Source organism: Centruroides sculpturatus, unplaced genomic scaffold, assembly GCF_000671375.1.
Source record: "Centruroides sculpturatus isolate CEXI.00-Female unplaced genomic scaffold, Cexi_2.0 scaffold553, whole genome shotgun sequence".
Classification (NCBI taxonomy): Eukaryota; Metazoa; Arthropoda; class Arachnida; order Scorpiones; family Buthidae; genus Centruroides; species Centruroides sculpturatus.
Window position 1 is genome coordinate 337990 of NW_019384837.1, and position 22600 is coordinate 360589.

At 30.4% G+C, this 22600-nt stretch overlaps 1 protein-coding gene across 1 annotated transcript in view; it reads right to left on the reverse strand.

Annotated features, from left to right (window-relative positions):
- LOC111630227 (protein eyes shut-like) overlaps positions 1–22600 on the reverse strand; it is a 57018-nt gene that overhangs the window by 33588 nt on the left and 830 nt on the right. The window contains exons 2-7 of the mRNA XM_023374294.1: positions 22145–22566; positions 14045–14158; positions 9788–9899; positions 7612–7736; positions 5111–5371; positions 3349–4418 (exon numbers count right to left, since the gene is read on the reverse strand). Coding sequence (XP_023230062.1) covers positions 3349–4418; positions 5111–5371; positions 7612–7736; positions 9788–9899; positions 14045–14158; positions 22145–22427 — 1965 coding nt within the window. The 5' untranslated portion in view covers positions 22428–22566. The remainder of the gene's footprint in view (positions 1–3348; positions 4419–5110; positions 5372–7611; positions 7737–9787; positions 9900–14044; positions 14159–22144; positions 22567–22600) is intronic.

Genomic DNA, 22600 nt, shown 5'->3' on the forward strand with positions numbered 1-22600 from the left:
CGGGGGTCAACTGTACTAACAATTTTTTTCAAGATCATCATCTTGGTCATTGACCACAGAAGGCCCCCTTTTTCCCTTTTCACCTAATCATGAGGTTTATTAGAGGGTGATACTGTTCTAATACAAAAGGGACCTTCACATTTACAATTAACAAAAAAACATCCAAATGTGTTTAAAACATTTTACTTATGTTTTTACTGTAATGAATAACATTTTAGTCCATTGTTTCTGAATATACAAAGCAAAATTCTATTGTACTGTGTCTTATGTCTTAGCATTGGCAACATTCCCATCTGGTCTAAGTGTAAGAACTGGTAATGTTGAAAATTTCCTGGAGATGTGAAGGTGAAGGGAAGTTTGTGGAAGACTCAGTGAGTTTTAGTCAGGTTTTAGGAGTCTGCATGGTGAGAATGAAGAAACTAATGCTGCAGAGTGGGATCAGAACTGTGTAAGAAACAAAAAGGAAAGGTTAAAACTTAGGTGGCTTTAGGATCATGTGCAGTGATCAAGGAGTGGATTGCTGTGAATTTCCAGGAAATTTCTAGACTCAACAATCAACATAAGATTTGACAGATTCTGTGATTTTTGGAATTATTGTTAACAGACTTGTCAGCTCTGTTACTGTTTGTACTATTGATAAATAAGATCTCCCTAAAAATAACCATCCTTTACTAGCTTTTAACATCCAGTCTATTTTATTAACATAATCTAACATTTTCAATCAAATTAAAGGTTATGTTAAAGGTTAGTAAAGGGTGGTTATTTTTAAGTAAGTGCAGTTTGAGAAGAGAAGATCTTCCTAGTTTGTTCATGCTATATGTTATTCTCTTATGTGTAAAAAAAAGGGATCATTCATCTTATTCCTGTATGTATCTGTTTTGGGATAACTTTAATCTCTATATTAAAATTAGTGTGTTAAGTCTTATCTCTTCGTCTTACTGGGCTCCAAAAACAATGGGTTAGCCTGAAATGTATGACTGGAATTTTACACCTATCACTCATTTCAATGGTTCCTCTTCCTAGTTATTGTTATTTCTGTCTTCATGTATTTATATTGAATTTGTTCTTCCTCCCCCTATAATACCATATTGAGTACATTACTTGAGAAAAATACTGTGGCGGGAGAGGATGCAATCCTGGCTTCCATGGCGAGAGGAAAATTGGCAACTCAAAAAGCAAGAAAACAACATCACAAGACGACAATGACACTTTCTTACTCCAACTTGAGGTCAATGGACACAAGTCACGTGTTTCCCCCCTTTTGATGCAGAATAAAGGATTAGACTCATACACCAATGAACAGGGTTTACATACTTCACTCTTTGTGTAAATGACGCTTCAAATACCAACAAATGTATCATGGAATATAGTGAAGAATTTACTTTGGAGAAAAAAGTCAGTTCCGAATAAAGATTAAGTGTAGTGGGAATCTTTATTGTAATAATTGAGGTCAATCCCACTTCAATACAAACCAGAGTATACATCACAGTGAGAAATATTCAGTAATTTTCCATGTTTGAAATATCAGAAGCTGGAGAAGCATGATTTGCTGACTTAAGAAGCATATTCAGTGGCACTAAGAATAGGTTAACACCACCATTCCATGAAAATACAAATCTGCATAAAGCAAGACCTTGTGGTACTGTATTTTTCAGTTTTTGTCTGTAATTCTAAGAAAATATCATCAACAAATATGTTCATGAAAATTTGAACATTTTGACAAGTTAAAATGTTTTGAGGTCATTCAAATATGATGTCATCAACTTTTGTCCTTTTTGATTACCTATCACCTCTCTGTCACATTTTGTCACCAATTTTTAGACACCCAAATCTGAAATTCTGAAAAATCTTGTGATGTGGCTTCTTGGTTTGTGCCAATTTCAAGATCATATGCTGTTTAGTTTACAGAATGATATTTTTAATCTTTCTCTGATTGGAAGTCTCTCCAACTTTTCAATAGCATGAACTAATGTAAAATTAGTTCAGCTGGAAATGAATGATAGGAATTGAGGTATTTCTCAGAAGGATCAGAAAATGATTTTCTGTGTTCTTCAGGCATGAAATAAAGCCATAAAAAATTTAAATTGTTGAAGGCCATAGTGCCTTATGCTTAAGTATTCTAGATTGTAGTGACTTGCAGACTGCCATCTCATGACATCATATGTAAATGATAAACATCCATGATGTCATGATTTCCTTTTGAAGCAATTTTGAAAAGCCTCCATGAATGACAACATTGAAAAATGGCATTAGAGTGGAAAATTGTTACATTACTTATAATTATACTAGCAGGTGGGCCCGGCGTTGCTCGGGCAAAAGTAACGATAACTAAGATAAAGATTATTACGTTACAGTCAACCTTACCCGTTTTCACAGAATGCAAGAATTGGGTCCCCTTAGAGAATTTTTAGATGGGTCTAAAAATATGTTCGATTTCCCGCAAAAACGAAAAAACTGCATCTGCGTATCGCACGTCGCTTTCTCTTAACAATTCCATTGTTATGTAAGATTTCCATTGTTGACACTTCCATTGTTACTTAAAACTTTTATTGTTACTTAACACTTCCATTGTTACTTAGCACTTCCATTGTTACCTAACACCGCCATTGTTACTTAACACTTCCATTGTTGATGGAAGTGTTAAGCCTTAATCCTGTCTTTCTCCCCCCCGGGAGGAATTTCGAAAAATCCCTTCTTAGTGTGCGTTTTCGTGACAAACCCTAACTGTGTACCAAATTTCAGCTTCCAACTCCTAACCGTTTGGGCTCTGCACTTATTATTATTATCATCAACCCGTCTCGATTATATTATAGATGAAAAAATATTGTACATGAAAACATGTGCAAGGTGACAAATTTCCATGGCAGTTTTTTGAGGGCCTATGATAAGTGAAAAAAAATTTTTTAACTGAAATTTTTATACAGTTGGATGGATAGCATGTAACGTATGAATATCATGGAAGCATAGCTAAGTCAATTAAATGAAAAATTACCAAAACAATTAGTAGGTGTAGAAAATCACAACTATCACATATGATTGCAAGTTAAAAGATAACAAATTGCCAAACGATCGCCTAAATATCGGGCTACTATATGGCTTAAATGATTAGAATAAAGTAATTTGTCGTTAGAGATAGTCGTTAGGCGCCATCGCTCATTTAATTAGCCATATAGTAGCCCGATATTTAGGCGATCGTTTGGCAATCTATTATATATACTATTCGGGCTTTAAGTTGTTGTTATTTAAAAGATAACTTATCTGAGTTTGAATTTAAAATTATAATAAGAATTGAATAATTGAGTTTGATAAATTATGAAATTTTTGAATATTAAAATAAATCATACAAACCTCACAAAACTTGAAATTTTGTTCAAAATTTTCTATAAGAGTTCCTCCATTTTCACAAATAAAACTTTCACAAGTTGATTCATTTGCAATTGGAAATGGAGAAGTTACTTCTAAAAAATCAGTTATACTTGATTGGGTTGGCACCATTTCACTTATTAAATGAGAAGAAAATGGATATATTTCTGATGTATTTCCTATAATGTAACTGTCTTCAATTTGTGTACTTAACTGTAGTAAAGAAGTCTGAAATTCAGACACTATAAAATCTGTACTTGATGTATTGAGGGTAATTGGTGAAAATAATGACACATTATCAGCACTTTGTGATATTTCAAATTCATCAGAAGTTAGAGTAATGTATAATGAACTACTAGATGCCAATCTTTCAGATGATGAAGATAAAAATTCTGTAGATGCAAATAATGGGTAAGATGGATGTGAAGTCATTGTAAAAATGGAAACTTCTGTTTCCATACTTTGCATAAATGTTTTGCTCACTTGGGTAGTTGAAATTTCTATATCTTCTGTTCTAAAGTAAGATGATTCTTCAGTTATCACTTCAGATGAGCTCATAAAATATGACGAATAGATGAGATCACCAACTGAAGATGATAGATCAACCATTTTTGTACTCATAGTGATGGAAGATTCTGTACTATCAAAAACATGCTTTTCAGTTGAAATTGGTATCACACTGGAATAAAAAGGTAGAGTTGTATATGATTCTTCAAAACTTGGAATAGAAATAGTTGAATCAATTGTTGTCTGGGATGGAATCCAATCTATTTGTTCTGAAGATGTAATAATAGAGATTGTTTTTTTTGGAGATATGGACGGAGAACTGATAAGAGTTGTAAGAGTATCACTCATTGCAGTTATTAATCTGGATACTTCAAAAGAAACTGAACTATAAATATCAAGAAATGATACTTCTGATGTTTCTTCCAATGTAGTTGAAATCATCTTGGAAAAATCATAGGATAGAGGTGATGTATAAAGTTGTGTAATTATTTCTGAAGTTGTATCTATATCACAGATAATAGTTTTACAAGAATTCTCACAAAGTGCTCCTAAATAAAAGAATTGTGTTTAGCATTATATTATAAAAATTCATGTTTAAAGAGTTAATAGCTATAAAAAAAAGAATCTGTAATAATTAGTTTTCATAATATCTATATATTTATATTAATATTAAATTATCTAATAAATATAATAATAATTAAACAGATATTGTATAATCTTAAAAACTTTAAATAATTTGTGCAATTTCTTTAAAAGATTTATGTTTTGTTATGATATAATCTCATTTGTTCAAATGTAATTAAAATGTATATCAAGTACAGTACATTAGATCATCAAAAATCCTTAAATAATGTGGTAATAGATTTATTTTTAAATTTGAATTATTCAAAATTAATTAGAAAAAAACAAATTACACATTTATACTTTTGTTATATTCATAACAATAAAAATGAATATTTTAAGGCTAATATATTAAACATAATAAATATTTTTAAAATTCTATTATCAATACAAAATGTTCTGTCTAAAAATATATACTCTTTCTGTTACATAGTTTATTCTCCTTATTCCTGATGATTTAAGCTGTAATCAAATGAAAATATTTGCTAATCAATAAAAATTTAAATATATTTTTCTAGCATCAATCATTTTCTTGTTTTACAATGTAATCTTATCTGTTCAATATGTTGGTAATCAATAACTTATTAAATATAAGAATATCTAGGAATATGACTCATACCAATAAATCCAAAGGGACACATACAACTGAAACTGTCCACTCCATCTATACAGGTACCACCATTCATACAAGGAGAAGCAGGTAGACATTCATTGTAACGTTGCTCACAAGCAATACCATGGAAGTCTGGCACACAATAACATGTAGGTTCAGTTATATTTATTCCAGCAGCAGATATTTCAACAAGACATATACCTTCATTTTCACAAAAATTTTCTTTGCACTCTTTTACTTCTGTTTCACAGAATTTTCCTGTCCAACCTTTTTGAAACAAAGTGCATATTTCTCTTAATTTAATGAAATAATTGAAATAGTATGTTTCCAAAATATAAATTTGTTTTCATTTAAAATAACTATTAATTAATAAAATATTGAATATCATTAATGGCTAGACTCTGCTCAAATAATGAGTTAAAATTGAAATGGAATGTATATCCAACTTTCTTGTCATCGGCCCATACTTTTTTGAAGAAGGTGATGAAACAGTAACTGTTACCTCCAGTTGGTATATTGAAATGTTAAAGAAGTTTCTATGCCCTAAACTCTCAAATCTTTTCCTTCAAATCCTCAAAAGTTCGAGGAAGATGTCAGAAAACCTTTTCCTTTAGGTAATTCCAAAGGTAAAAGTCACAAAGGCTTAAATCTAGTGACCTTGTCAGCCACCCCATGTCTCCCCTTAAAGAGATCAAATGCCAGGAAACATTTTCCTTGACACTCCAAACAATCATCATGCTATATGAACTGTGATCCCATCCTATTGAAACCATACATGTTCTGTATCCAAGTCATCCAGTTTTGGGTGCAGAAACTTCAACGTTTCAATATACCGGCCAAAGATAACAGTTACTGTTTCATCACCTTCTTCAAAAATGTATGGGCCAATGTCACCAAAGTCGACAAAATGAAAATGGGAGAGCCTAGCCTACCAAATGAAACTTGTTCAGTCTCTACTGCCACAACAGCCCATACAGTACCCACTCCAAATGTGGGAGATCTTTATGCCTCACCCTGTATAAAATATAATTTGTACAGATGTAATATAATTTGTACAGATATAAACATCTACCGAAACCCAATGCTTAGCAAATAGACACTTATGATTGCGCTGTAAATAATCAGGCTATAATTTGTAAATATNCTCCAAATGTGGGAGATCTTTATGCCTCACCCTGTATAAAATATAATTTGTACAGATGTAATATAATTTGTACAGATATAAACATCTACCGAAACCCAATGCTTAGCAAATAGACACCCACGATTGCCATAAATAATTGGGCTATAATTTGGAAATATTAATTATGAATTACAAATAAATTTGGCACTAGAGGGAGGCGTTAGGTGCCATCTCGTACTAAACTTAATAATTATAATATTTAATTAATTCACTTAGAATAAACTGGAAGAAAAGAATTGGTCCGAAGATAGGACTCGAACCCACAACTCCCACTTACCGTGCAGATGCATTGCCAGTTACACTACGCAGACCTTCGGTCCGATCTCCTCTTCCAGTATATATAATCCTAATGTATAACCATTGACGGTTAATACAGTGCCGACTGGGGACACATCCGTGCCCTCGGCCAGAAACATCTACTCAAGGCACTCAGTCGGCCATTGCATATCCCAGCAAAGCATAGATATACAGATATAAACATCTACCAAAACTCAATGCTTAGCAAATAGACACCCACAATTGCCATAAATAATTGGGCTATTATTAAATTTAATATGAGATGACACCTAATGCCTCCCTCTAGTGCCAAATTTATTTGCAATTCATAATTAATATTTTCAAATTATAGTCTGATTATTTATGGCAATCGTGGGTGTCTATTTAACATAATTTGATATTCATTAATATTTATTATACTTCATAAATTTATATAACTGAAATACTAACTTTGTCTATTTATGTAAATAAAAACAAAAAATACACAACTGGAATTGAAGTGCACAACAGTAAAGCCTCATTCCCATTTGTGGAAAAGTAATACAGAAAACAGACAAATTTTTATTTTTTACAGCGTATAGTCTAGAAAATCAAGTTGAGAGATGTTATTTTTCCATAAACAGAAGGTCTATAGCTAGTAGAAAATGAGGATGATTATGATGTAAATAAATCTAAAGAGATAGAAATTCTTTCTCATCAAAAAATTCAACACAATATGTTAACAGATTTGTTGGCAGTTTGAATAATATGATTAATGATCTGTGAATGTGTTGGTTGATGTCAATAGATCAATATGATAAGCACTATGGGCTGTTTTTTAATGACATTTAGGAATATTAGGCTATATTTAATTTTAAAAAATTTTATAGAGTATAATAGAATCGTATTTGTATAATAATAATATTTTTATAAAAAGAAACTAGTTCAAATACTTAAAACTGAAAGATTTGTAAATTAATTGCTCATAAAAAATATAATCTTTTTACACACAAAAAAATTTAAAGTTTTATTTTGATAAATTTTGACATTTTTAAAACATTAAACTCACCAAACAGACAAATACAGGAAAAATTGTTAGGTTTATCAATACATACTCCTCCATTTAAACAAGGAAAAGAACCACATTCGTTAAATTCTTTTTCACAATAAACACCTTCAAATCCTGGAGGACAGCTGAAATAAATATTTTCTATTAAATTATTATGAATTTTCAGTCATAATATATTATTAAGCAAACTTCTTAATATTATGATGTAAAGAGTATATTTTTACTTATTGTTTTGTTTTTTAATGTATGCCATAATTCTTCACTATATATTTATATTTAAATGTAATAAATCTGTTATAATAGAAATACAGTTATATAATTAATTATGTAATAAAATAAATCTATGATTCCTTAATTGTATATTCAAGTAGAAAAATACTTTAATCAACTATATATAGAAGTCTAGAACTTGTTGAAATATTTAAATACAAATGTTTTTGACATATATTATGTTGATAATAGAATCGTATTTGTATAATAATAATATTTTCTGTAATTTTAAAATTAAATAATTATTTAATGAATTTGAGTTCTCAATATTTAAGTTAAAATAAAAGTATATTCTACCTATCTATATCTAAAATATACTTTTGACAATTATCATCAAAAATAATTAAAATGTAAATACAGTTGAGTCTAAAAAACTCAACTTAATATAAGGTGTTATCAAAAATGATAAGTTTTACAGATTCCAATGTTGACAGTAAAGAGAGAAAAATGAGATTGTGTTAAAATACAACCAAATCTGGCCATCTTTTCAATAGGACTATGCTGCCAACTATAGCAGAATTCCACTAAATTAACAAATTTGTTTAATGTAAAGCAGCATTGCAATGATGCTAGTTTAAATAGTAAAATTGTCATTGTGATGTTTGAAGTGAAATGTAATGACACAAAGTATGATATAATATACAAGAAACAGACTTTATTTTCACATACAAACAAGGAATTTACAGGCCCCAACTCTTATACGACTCCCAGATTTTCTTTTGCGATGATGGTATATACAATGAATCCTCCACGTGAGTGGCATCGTCACAATTGATAATTCCATTGTAATATAATATATGGTAGTACAGATTTTACAATCGTAGATCAAATTCTTATCCTAATATCTTAACCTACTTAAACTAATGGAAGGAAATATGCATATAGATAGAAGAAGAAGGGAAGGAAGGATTCATAGGAAAGGGGTACCCAAAATCTTGGCGAATCTTTCGGTATTCTGGTTCAGATCCAATTCTAACATCCATGCAGATGTGCTTCTCTGAACCCTTTTTAACTTCAAGATTCAGGATTTTCTCTGAGGAGTCTTCCACTTAACCCTTTTACTTAAAATCTTCTTACAAGTCTTTTACTCTGATATCGCACTCTCCAGCCCTCGTCGATGCTGAAACGAGCCAGAGCTTTCGTTGTACACCTCTTGCCACCTCAGTGTCCATCCAAAAAGTGATTCTCTAAAACGAGTTTTTGCCCTAAAGGCACCCTGTACTCTATTGTCTGCCCCTCCACACCCTGGTCGAGAAGGATTGGGTCCGAAAATTCTTGGAATATGGAAAACAAAAGACACAGAAGAACAAAGGGATAGCAAGTTATTAACAAAATACAATATGAAATTAAAACTATACATAAAATATTGCATACTGCCACATCATAAAGGTATTATATGTGTAAATTCATATACATATTAACTGCATACTAATAGTGTCTATTTTTATTTGTAGTTAAATTTTAATTTAAAAAAATATTGGCTATTCAGTGACTACATTCATGTTGTGGCATTTTTCAGTGGTACCTTGGAAAAAGGTTTATATTCTTTGTTACTATGTGGAATTGATGCTATTATCAAGTGTTGATGGTGAAGAATGATAACTTATTTGATCCTATGGTTAAGTTATAGATGTAAAAATTAGATTAGATTGCATGTATTTTATTTTTGGACCACTCGTGTTGTCCAAAAATAAAATACATGTGATTTAACTCTTGATAACTCTCAACATTCTTTACAGAATGTCAAGTTATTGAGAGTCAAGTTTCCAGGACTATACTTTACTGATAAAGACTATTATTATTTTGAAAGTGTAAAGATTTTTAAAATATAAAAAGTAATTATTAAAAAAGTTTTACATAATTGTTGATACATTAATTTCATCATACAAAATCATATTTTACCTACTTGCAAGTATATTCATAACCAGGTCCATCAATGCATATTCCACCATTAAGGCAATAAGAGTTGTTTGCTATTTCAAATTCACAAACATTTATGTCTTCTTCACAATGTTCTCCTTTTAAAATAAAATATATTATTTTGAAAAACAATTATCAGAAATATCTTAATTTGCAATTATGAATCTAAATTTATTATATATAATTATTATAATTTTAAAGATTGTATCATAGATAAAAGGATTAAAGTTAGATTAATTCCTGCTATTATATATTATTATAGAAAAGAATTAAAACTATTTGTTTATTTTTAAATTGTTAGAAAAAATATCTATTTTTGATTTATCATAATTAAAGTAATAAACAAATTATTTTTAAAGCTAGAAATATTATGTCAATGAATTGAATTGTCAACAAACTTCCATACTTTTCCAGCAGAAAAATGTTTAATTTCAGAAATACAAATGTTTTTGGTCTTGATCAGGAGTCAGCATCAGGCATATACAGAAGATATTGAGTTAAAAGCTGCAAATTCTAAATTTGGAATGTTTTTAATCATGCTCTACTATGTCATGATATTTTTAAATTTCAAGAACTATTAGAATCAAACATACATTTGTTCAGCTGTTAACATCAAAATAATATTTTATGACAACAAAAACAAACTTTTTTATAAGTGACTACAGGGAAATGTGTGGCTCTATTTCTCATTATTAAAATATCTGCATCTTACAATTTAACAAATTATCTATTAGTGATTTTCAAACTGTACATACCCTTTCAGCATCTTTGACATTTATACACTTCCTCTAACACTTGAAGCTTGGGAGATATATAAGAAATCATATTACAGAATGCTGAAATGGTATCTACAGCTTGGAGATCACCAATAGATAACCCATTAAATGGTAAGATGGGACGCTGTAATAATAAAAAAACAAGACCATATATCTCCCTGTAGTCACTTAAATAAAAAGTTTGTGTTTTGTTGTCACAAAATATTATTTTGATGTTAACAGCAGAATAGGTGAATGTTTGATTCTAATAGTTCTTGTTGTTTAAAAATTGTGACACGGTAGAACATGAGTGAAGGTCCCTTCTGTTCTCTGTCTCCTAAAGCAGCTTTCTTCACTTAGTGGCTGTCCATAAATTACATAAGGTTGATTTCGGCCATTCTAGACCCCACCCACCCCTGTGTAAGAAATTGTAATATTTATTTTGATCCCCCCTCCCCTTCCCTATCTTATGTAATATTTAGGCATGATTTTAAAGAAAGATTTTAACAAGAAAAATTTTTTATGAAGCCCTAAAAATCTTAGGTCCAAAATATATAATTATTAATTAGTTAATTAATATGTACTAATAATTTTAAAATATAAAAATTTAATGAATTCGAATGAACAATTCATTTTAACAACTTAATTTTTTTAATTATTAACAATCTTTTCATTATTATTATCATTAATCAACGTCATAATATTCATTTTTCTATTAATTTTAATTTTCACAAAAGGACGCAAAAACTTTGACAGATCGACTTGCTAGTACACGTGTAAACAGAAATGTCATACAAAACAAAACAAGAGAGAAGAGAGAGAAACCACCACATGGCCTTTCTTCCATGATAAAAAAAATGTGTAGAGCGTGAGTCTCGAGCATTATTATTCTATCACGTCACACGAGATGGCATTGGTACAACAAGCGTTCTTAATAGAAACGGCCAAATTGAAGCCAAATTCAAAACTCCACCACTCAATGAAATCAAAAAATAAAAATAAAAATATTATGTAAGACAAGATCTATTACCCACCACTCCTGAGTAAGAAATCGTAAGAAATCCTTGACCCCCACCCATCCCAAAATACCTTATGTAATTTATGGATGGCCCCTTAGCACAACCTGAGACATTCCAGATATATAGTAGGTTCGTAGGAAATGCACCTCCACACTCAACTTATTTGATATATACATGTGACATCCAAAGAGGGGAAGGAGATCAGAAATAGTAAGTAATTAAATACTTATGTTATATTTTAATTTAAGGTCAAAAGATCAGACGAGAAGTGGAAAAAACCCACACACACTCCGTTCAATTTTATAGCTGATAACAACCGATCAGGTGAATGTCCAGGTTAAACAATTATTACTAAGGTCACACTACAAATCTTGACCTTAGTCACCTCCAGCAATTAATTCAGTTTGTTTGACAGCTGTTATCAATTTTATGAGGTAGAATGAGTAACAATACCTGACAGAACAAGGTAATAAATTTGACAAGATGTTTGATTTCTGACATTTAACATAAACAAATTATAAACACTGATTGAACTTAGAATGAGTTACATCATACGTCACCTGGTGACAATTCAAAACTGATTGGAGGGCACGGGAGAGGTCAGTTTCGCGACTAAATACAACTCCTCTCCAGCCACGTTTCCCTCAACTTTAGTCTTTTCTATTGTTTTAATAAAAACTTTCATTGTTCAATCAGGACATTTAATTCATCCTATTCGTGTCTGAAAATGGAGCTCTTTATTTCTCGATAGAGTGGTCACCTTCAAGCCTTCAAAGTGGCTTCCATCTGGTACCGCACATTTTACTGCTGGAAAAGTGTGGACAGTTGTTGTCAATTCAGTTCATTAAAGTATTAATTATAATACTTTAATTATTTTAATTCAGTTATAAATTTTTAATTTATTATTTCAAATTATATTTGTGGAATATTATTTTGAAATTTTAAACTTTATTGTAATTTGTCTGCTTCCAATATCAAACACTACAATTATCTAACAACAAAGCCTGATTTTCAATTAATGTCAAATGACTTGCCATATTACCTGTTGGGCTATATTAAGGTTAATTTAAGTTAGCCTTAATAGAGCTGAGAGAAAATCTGGCAAATTATTTGGCTTTCTATAATTATCACTTTTTGTTTTGAATTTCTTATTTCACACTGTTAAATATATTTGTAAATTGAAGAGAGCCAAAATAATGGCTTAAAATTTTTCTAATTAATTAAAAGTTTTATTTTTGTTTTCTTTAAATAAGCAGTCTATTTAATTTTTAACATCGTTTTTTAAATTTTAATTCTTACTGTCCTGCAGGAACTAAGCCCTTCTTGGGTTTGATCAGGTTCACAATGAGGGCAGCTGGATGGTGAGGGATGGGAACTGATATATCCAGGTTAATCCATCTATGAAATTTTTTAAGACAATCCAAACTTCAAACTTGAGCTTCCCAGAATGTCAAGTTAATACCTTTACTGCTGCAGTCATCTGACCAGCTCAATCTACTTGTCATAATATTTTCAAAATTCTTTCATTTGAATGGTACTATTAAGATTCTTAAATTGAATAAATTATTATAAAAAAATAGTATTTAATATGGTAATATCACATAAATTTATAATTTGAAAAAAGTGTTTAAAACAAAAAGAATCAGATAAAGATTATTTTGTTAAGGTTGACTTTGTTTTGACCTTGTTAAGGGACATGAGAAATGTAGCATAAGTGGGAAGTTTTGCAGTCAATCATTATTGAACTATCATTAACTTCATTGTTTTATCCATTTTTGCATTTCTCAATAATTTGACATGCAAAGAGTCCAAAAATTAAAAACACCTTACAAAATTCTGTGTATGTATGTTTTGGCATCTTGGTGGTTAAAGGTTAGATACTGCATGTTTCAAGTATTATTGAAACATGCAGTATCTAACCTTTAGCATTATTGAAAATTTTACTCATTATAGGCATTTANTTTGGTTCTTGTATATTCCAAATTTCAAATTATAAGTTGGATCTTATATTATTCCAAAATTCCAAATTACTTTGTTTTTCATATATGAAAATGAAAGTAAAATCATATTATTACTGTAGCAATGATGGCATTCATTCTCTGATATCATTAAAGTGAGAAACATATGAATGTGTAAATTCAGAAAGCAATTTTAAATATCCTTTACTTGCCTGGCAATATCTGCTTAGTCTTTTACATCGACCATTGCTATCAGACTTCACCTTCCTGCCTTGTTTGTTCTTTTTGGTCTATCTCATCTTCCTCTGTTACTGATGCTGGCATTCCACTTTTGACTGTAGAAGCCTTCCTCTTTTGATTGTAGAAGGCCATTAAGCAGAGCAAAATCATTAGCATTCTACTTCAATTATTGATTATTTCAGCTGGTAACCACAGTGTCATATTCTATTATTACAATATTTATTCATTACAAATAATTAATTAGTATTTACATTTATCTAAATACAAGCACCTTTAAATCCTGGAAGGCATTCACATGTATAACCATTCACTGAATCACGGCAGACACCATCATTTAGACAAGGATCTGATAAACATTCATTAACATTTTCTTCACATAAACTTCCTACAAACAAAACAAATATAATTATTTTTACATTGTAATACAATTTTGTAAAAATGACAAACAAAATACCGTGATTATTTATAGAACTGTTAACAGATCAAAAAGTTATGAAAATAATTACAATAGTCTGAACCAGAGAAAACAATTACAACAGTATGACAGAACTTCCAACAAATCATAATTTAAATTATAAAAGTAATATTTGCTACATTCATGAAATATTTGTTTACTCAGATAACTTTAACATCAAAAAAGAACTTGATATTAAAATTATGTTTAAATTTTCTATTGAACAAGCAATTATTTATTATGACATTGTCACAATGCCGTGTTGCAATTTTTAATCGTATTTTTAATTTATTTAATTTAAAATACATGATTTTGATTTTAGTAGTGTCTTGCCCCTGTACATCATACTTTTCCTGTTAACAATAAAGTCATGCCAGTCATCTAACTCTCTTCTGGAGAAAATTTTTGAATTGAAATAACACTACTTTCGATTTGGATTGGAAGTCATGTTATTTCAATATTCAATATAATTTCAATTTGTATACAGTTAATCAGGCCTCCTACCCCTAAGTTTTCCATATCTGGTCATCACTTTCATCTATCTAACTGTTCTTGAAATTAAGGAAGGATAGACTGATGGATGCCAGTGGAAATTTATAGGTCTGCAATTTCAAAATTGCAGCCCAGCAAATCTGAAATTTACATTAGCATTGACTAGGATTGTAATGAATATTATATTTTAAAATATTTTAAAAAGTTTTATAATTAATAAAATCAGATAACAATGGCACCATTATATATAGAATACAATCAAAACTACTTAGTTCAAGGAGCCAAAATTAAAAGTACAGTAATTATAATATTAATTAATATTGTATTTCCATTCAAATAAGAGCATGCTCTTATACAGAGATTGGACAAAATAATGTAAACACCAGTGACATCAAGCTGAATGTTTCTTAATATGTGGATCACCTTTTGCTTGTAGTACAGCATTTATCTGACATGGAATAAACAAATAAAGATTGTGGAAGGTGTCCAGAGAAGTTCCCCCCATTTGTCATGAAAAATGGACTCAAGTTCCAAAAGTGTCTGCAAAGGAGGAAACTTACTGCATATGTTGTCCTCCAAGATTTCCCACAAGGACTTGATGTTGTTGAGATCAAGTAATTGTGGAGGCCAAGGATGATGTTGAACTTCATCCTTGATGCTCATCAAGCTATGACTGGGCACATTTGGCAGTGTGGATTGGCACATTGTCATCAAGGAACATTTCATCTCCAGTTGAAAACAAAACTTGCACCATGGGATAGAGTTGATCAGTCAAAAGTTCAACATAATGTCGTGCCATGATCTTTCCTTTAAACATCACAATAAGTCCCAGATTCTCAGTGAAAGCCAAGATAGTGCTGCCCAAATCATTGCAGAGCCACAAATTTTCATGTTATTTTGTCTAACTCCTGTATGTAACAATTGCTTGTTTTCAAGTTTTTGAAGTGGAATGCCAATTGAAATTTAACATCTGAACATTAAGACATCACAATTCGAACATAAGTTTGAAAATATTCAAATTACAAAAATTTTTGAATATTTTCAAACTTAAATAACACATAATAAAATAAACGAATACATTTACAGAAATATAAATGCACTGTACTGGTACACAGTGGTGTGCCGTGACATTTGATGATAGGGAAGCTGTTTCTGTAAGAAGCCAGGGGCAATCAGTTAATTCTCTAAATGTATTTTTAATAGATTATTTATCTGACGTACTTAATAAATAAACAAGTTCAATATAATTACCTCTGTTATTAGATTCAATAGATTCCCTATGCCCTCTACATGCCGATTCTTGCTTTGATAAAAACATATAACATCTATTAATTTAGATAAAATATATCTATTAGCTGTAATTACCTTGTTATAATTTTCAATATTTGTTTTATATTATTTACTAATGTTAAATTCTATTCCGCTTTGATTTCCAAATTGCTTCAAATACGAAAGAATCCACGATTTTTCGTGTCTTTTGCCAGCTAAATTGTCAAAGCCATTCTTATTCCACACACTAATTTCATTCAAAAATAGTAGGCGAGCCAACAAAACAATTTTTGCATTTTTATGCATTTACGGAGCCATTTAACGTGAAAATGTCAAACAATTTTTTTATTGAAGTGTTTATATTTAACTTAGGCATTGGTCTTTCTCTTTTAATAATGTTTTCTTTTTCATTATATGATTTTGAGCTAAAACTTTTTTAAAATAAATTTTCAATATCACAATTACATTCCGAATCGCTAGCCACGATATAAGGGCTAAAATTAAAAATAAAATTATACTTGGTGAAATAAAATGTGTGGTGGATATACATACCTGGTACAAAACATTCTTCAATTGTATGAATAAACTTTTAAAGAAAATTATAATTTAATATAGCTTTGTAATGAAACGTACATAAAAGTAACATAAAATATTGTTTACTCTTTAAATCTTAACCACTTAGTCAAATAGCTCCCTGCGAGTGGAATCAGAGACAGTCCTGCTAGGTGTGCGATGTGTATATGCATGCAGGCTGCCAAATCCCAAGGGCGCCGATACCGGTCAATTTCAAATGCCTCTTTTGTCGCATCACTAATGTACCTCAAAAGACGCGAGAGGGTTCTTGTAAATTTTAAACGTTTCTCACCATAGCTGTAAAAATCTAAATATGTTAAACTTAATAGATTGTCTGTCATTTGTTTTCTAACTAATTCGTTTTAGGACTAGGTGTTGTCCACAGAAATTTCCAAAATTTACAACTTTCAGTCACTCTCATTGAACTGTCTTTATGAATGAAAAATGCCTGTCTTTATTACATCTAATATTTTGAAGAAATCAATTAATAATAATAATAAATTCATTATTTGTGATATAAGAATGTAATTATTAACATTTATCTGCATGTTGCCATAATATGTAGTCATGGAAATTTGGTTCTTGTATATTCCAAATTTCAAATTATAAGTTGGATCTTATATTATTCCAAAATTCCAAATTACTTTGTTTTTCATATATGAAAATGAAAGTAAAATCATATTATTACTGTAGCAATGATGGCATTCATTCTCTGATATCATTAAAGTGAGAAACATATGAATGTGTAAATTCAGAAAGCAATTTTAAATATCCTTTACTTGCCTGGCAATATCTGCTTAGTCTTTTACATCAACCATTGCTATCAGACTTCACCTTCCTGCCTTGTTTGTTCTTTTTGGTCTATCTCATCTTCCTCTGTTACTGATGCTGGCATTCCACTTTTGACTGTAGAAGCCTTCCTCTTTTGATTGTAGAAGGCCATTAAGCAGAGCAAAATCATTAGCATTCTACTTCAATTATTGATTATTTCAGCTGGTAACCACAGTGTTCATCCTTATCATGATTTTTTATGGAGCTTAAACAAACTACTTACATACTTTCTTGGCAAGATTGATTTCTATATCTTGTCTACAAATAAAATGTTTCTGTTATCAAATTAGAATTGGATATATTCACAATGCTTGTGAATATTGATTCAGAACAGTCACCACTCAAAAAACTGGTTATACTTAATAAAAAAATTCACTCAGACACTAGTACCAGTTTAAAATTTCAAGTTAAAAATCACATCTTTATCAATCCAGAAAACGATTTTTAATACCATAAAAACGTTTTCAATNGCCTTCCTCTTTTGATTGTAGAAGGCCATTAAGCAGAGCAAAATCATTAGCATTCTACTTCAATTATTGATTATTTCAGCTGGTAACCACAGTGTTCATCCTTATCATGATTTTTTATGGAGCTTAAACAAACTACTTACATACTTTCTTGGCAAGATTGATTTCTATATCTTGTCTACAAATAAAATGTTTCTGTTATCAAATTAGAATTGGATATATTCACAATGCTTGTGAATATTGATTCAGAACAGTCACCACTCAAAAAACTGGTTATACTTAATAAAAAAATTCACTCAGACACTAGTACCAGTTTAAAATTTCAAGTTAAAAATCACATCTTTATCAATCCAGAAAACGATTTTTAATACCATAAAAACGTTTTCAATCATTTTAAACAATCTTCCTCAGTTATACCAAAACAGAACATTGAAAGTTGAACATAAAATAAAACATGGAATAAATATAAAATTCAAACATAAATCATAAAGACGCAGACGCGTTATCCACTGCTTGGAGATCTTTTTACAATAATTAACAGTAATAACAGATAATACTACAATTTTATTCACTTTTGTTGCTTTGGCCTTATTTATATAATTTATTTTATTATATTTACTCCGCATGCGCATTTTTTACGTTTGAATTTTATATTTATTCCATGTTTTTATTTTATGTTTGATTTTCAATGTTCTATTTTGGTATAACTGAGGAAGATTGTTTAAAATGATTGAAAACGTTTTTACGGTATTAAAAATCGTTTGCTGGATTGATAAAGGTGTGATTTTTAACTTATTCACTATCCAGTATTTAGTTTATTTTATGTTTAAAATTTCAACAAGTTTACTAATACTAATGTTCTGTCTGTTTAAAATTGACATCCTCAGGTAAGTTACAAGTTATACAAAATGATCTATGCAGAACAGATTGGATATATACTGTTGGACATCCTCACCTAGATATAAGAATGAAAAATACAAAATGGAACTACAAATTTGAAAAGTAGAACAAAATCAAAAAATGAGAAGCTTTCCAGATAGTAGAAGCTCACACATGTGCAATAGTACAACCCCAAACTCAGTGGTAAAGCTGTAAAATTATAACTTCTTTTCATAATGACAATGACAAGATGTAACTATTATAACAATGCTATATAGATCAAAAGTGAGTATAAGAGTTCAAACCCTGCCCATCATGCTATTGAGAGAGAATCGGAGCCCTTAAAGTTAATCACTTTCTGGTTCTTGATTAACTTGACTATTTTTAAACCATCTAAATATTTCAGAGATGAGGGATCTTCCATCCAATGTAATAATTGTGCTCAATTAAACTCTACATGTACTAAAAAATAGAAACTACAATTATGGAAATTCAAACACTCATGAAATCAAGTATAAAAACATCTTACCACTGGAATATTTAAATTTTTCTTTACAAATGTTTTTTGGCTCTATTTATGAGTGTGTTTTTTATATTTAGTTAAAATAGGAGCTGGGTTAGAATGGATTGTTATACTCATGAAACCATTTTAAGCAGCAAAAACAATTTAATTACAAATGCTTTCATTTTTAAAGACTATCTTCAGATAGAATACAAAATTGAACTCAGCAAAAAATAGAATATAATAGATAATTTTCCAAACAAAAATAAAAATACAATACAAATACATAAAAATCTGTAATAAGTTAATAAATAATAAAATAAATATACCTTTTACAAAAATACATAAAGAATATATATAATGGTGGTACAATAAATGATATATGTACTGTACTTTCCGGGGTATAAGACGACCCCCGACTTTTATAGTTAAAATATAGAGTTTGGGATATACTCGCCATATAAGACTACCCCAGCCTGCCCTTGTATCCTATTACTGTACCTCCTCCTCTGCCTCACAGATCTCGCATATGTGTGCCTGTGCCGCTTCACTGCAGTTCTCAGGAGCGAGATCTGAGAGGCAGAGAAAGAGGTACAGTAATAGGATACATACAAGGGTAGGCCAGACGGGTGAAAGATGCGTGTTTTTCTGGGCACAGCCTCTCTATCTCTAGCCATACCCTGGGCGTCCTGGCCGACTGCAGCACCCACCATATAAGACGACCTCAGACTTTTGAGAAGATTTTCCTGGGTTAAAAAAATTGTCTTATATGCTAGAAAATATGGTAAATAAAGGTGAGCATCACACATATATGATGTCAGTCTTAATTATGCCTTATCCAACGCATAGCAGGCCATCCAGGCCACCAAGAGGGGGGTTAATGTTCTTATAGTTGTTTGAACAACCCTATTGCACATATCTGTAAATGTATAGAGTCTCTGCATAATATATTTTAGCATTTCCCAAACTTCTTGGTAAAGTAGAACCTTTATGCAAGGAAAAATCTTTTTGGGAAAACCTCACAACTCATCAGCATCTTTTGCTATAAATTTGTAAAATTGACAGAGAAAGAATGAGACTACCAGACTCTAATGCTTTACTTTTTATTATTATTTGCATTGAATGATTAAATTAAAATATATATAATTGTTTTTGAATTGTTTATTAATAAACAAATATATACAGTATTTTATTTTTATCATTCAATGAAATGACAGTTGTACAAATAATGCATGATAATGGCAAATAGCAACTACCACATAGAAGTGTACTGCCTACTCAAATAAATAACTGTTGGCTTAAAAATAGTTATAAAGTAAACAAATAATGCATTCGATTCATTAACTTTAGAATGTTTTAAAAGATTTACAGAGCCCTAGAATTTCAGTTGCAGAGCCTTATGAGCCCGCTTTGGGAAATGATGATGTACAGGTAACCCCCGTATAACACGGCACTTCTATAGCACGGATTCACTCTAACACGGTTCGAGAATTGGTACTATCCCCCGTATAACACGGTACTTATATAGCACGGATTCACTCTGACACGGTTCGAGAATTGGGTAAAACTCTCGTACAACAGGAAATGTAATAAATTTTTACATAATTAAGTAATAATAATTCACGAAAATAATAATTTTCGTGAACTATTAGTACTTAAGTATGTAAAAATTCTCTTCTCGCCTTCTGTCGATACACGTGGTCCTTCTCGAAACTTGTTTCAATGTTGCCAGATCGCGACGCTTCTGCTTCTGATGTTGCCGAATGTTTTTCCCTTATTCCATACTTGCTTTATTCTTCATAAGTGCTTAGCACCATATAAGGAAATTTATAAAGACCTTTTAACTAGAAGCAAGCAATCTAAAATTACATACATTTTGCAAAAGGTAAAGCATGGATCTGAAGATAATGCAGAAAAATGCTCAGAGGATAAGGATAACTTGCCAAAAAGAAAACGCTCTCGGTTAATTAATAGTGTTTTTAGTGATGACGAAGAAAACATTGTTTAATTTATATTAATATGTATCACTTAAAAAAATTTTAATGAAGATATTTATCTTAATTATGAAAATATACTAGCATGTTTTTTAATTTTTGGAACCTAACCCTCCTTTTCGTATTAGTTCTTTGTTTCGTATAACACGGATTCGCATAACACAGCAATTTTTTGGAACGTAACTACCGTGTTATGCGGGGGTTACCTGTATGTGATGTATATTTCTAATACTTCTGAAAATTTTAGCATGTTGCCAGCATACATCAATGAAGTCAGAAAAAGCATAGGCAATTAAGGATGTGACTTGTTTGGACTTCTAAATGTTACACTTATACTCCTTCAAACTAGCATCCAAAGATCTTAAAGTTGGTCCAATGTACTGGAAGGACATGTGTGACCCTCTCACCCTTGAGAGGAATAGCATACTCTTCTAAAATATTTTTATGGATATTTTTGGTTGGGAAGATCCTTATCATTATGTAGTAGCTTGTAGACAGGATCCTTCAATATTGATATTAAATGGAACAAGAAGCTTGAATATCAACAAAGGATTCATTTTGTATAAAATTTTTTTGCTAGTGGCTTTACTTATCTCCTTTTAGACATTGTGGAGAGTCCTAGCATCTTCTATCATAGTAATCAGTCCTTGAAGATTGTTCTTGTTGAATTTTGGTTATGGAAGTATTGTAAATTATTTGGAAGTCTCCAGATATCAGTCATACGGAAGGTTATGAAATTTTTTGTTTTTGTTAATGTATGTAAACAGCTAAACTAACTTGTACTGTACATCTTAAATTCCTCTTGTACAAAATAAGTACAATAAAGATTATTATTATTATTATTTTTTTATTCAATTAATTTTCAGGTAAATATCTATGTCAGGAATCAAAGTAACTGAATAAAACTTACCAGTATATCCTTCCAAGCATACACAGGTAAAAGAAGCTACTCCATCAATGCATGTAGCTCCATGTTGACATGGCATACTTCTGCAATCATCATAATTCGTTTGACAATTTAATCCTGTATAACCATTGATACAATAACATCTGTATGTATCTTTTTCTGTATCTACACATACCCCATGAACACATGGCCCACTAAGACAAGGAGAAAGCCCAAAAATTATTGTTTTCATCTTTGTCATTACTATTGTTGTAACTAAAATATATTTGAAAAGTATTAAAGACATATTGTGGCATAATTTTATTTCTAAAGTGTAATTAATTTGTTTGAAGTAAAGATACAGAAAAAAATAGGAAATGTTACAGAAATTCTCAAAACACTTCTATACTGGTTAAAATAATTGTGCTGTTTATATCTTCATAAATCTGGAAAAAATAAGGAGAAAAGCATTTAATTTAT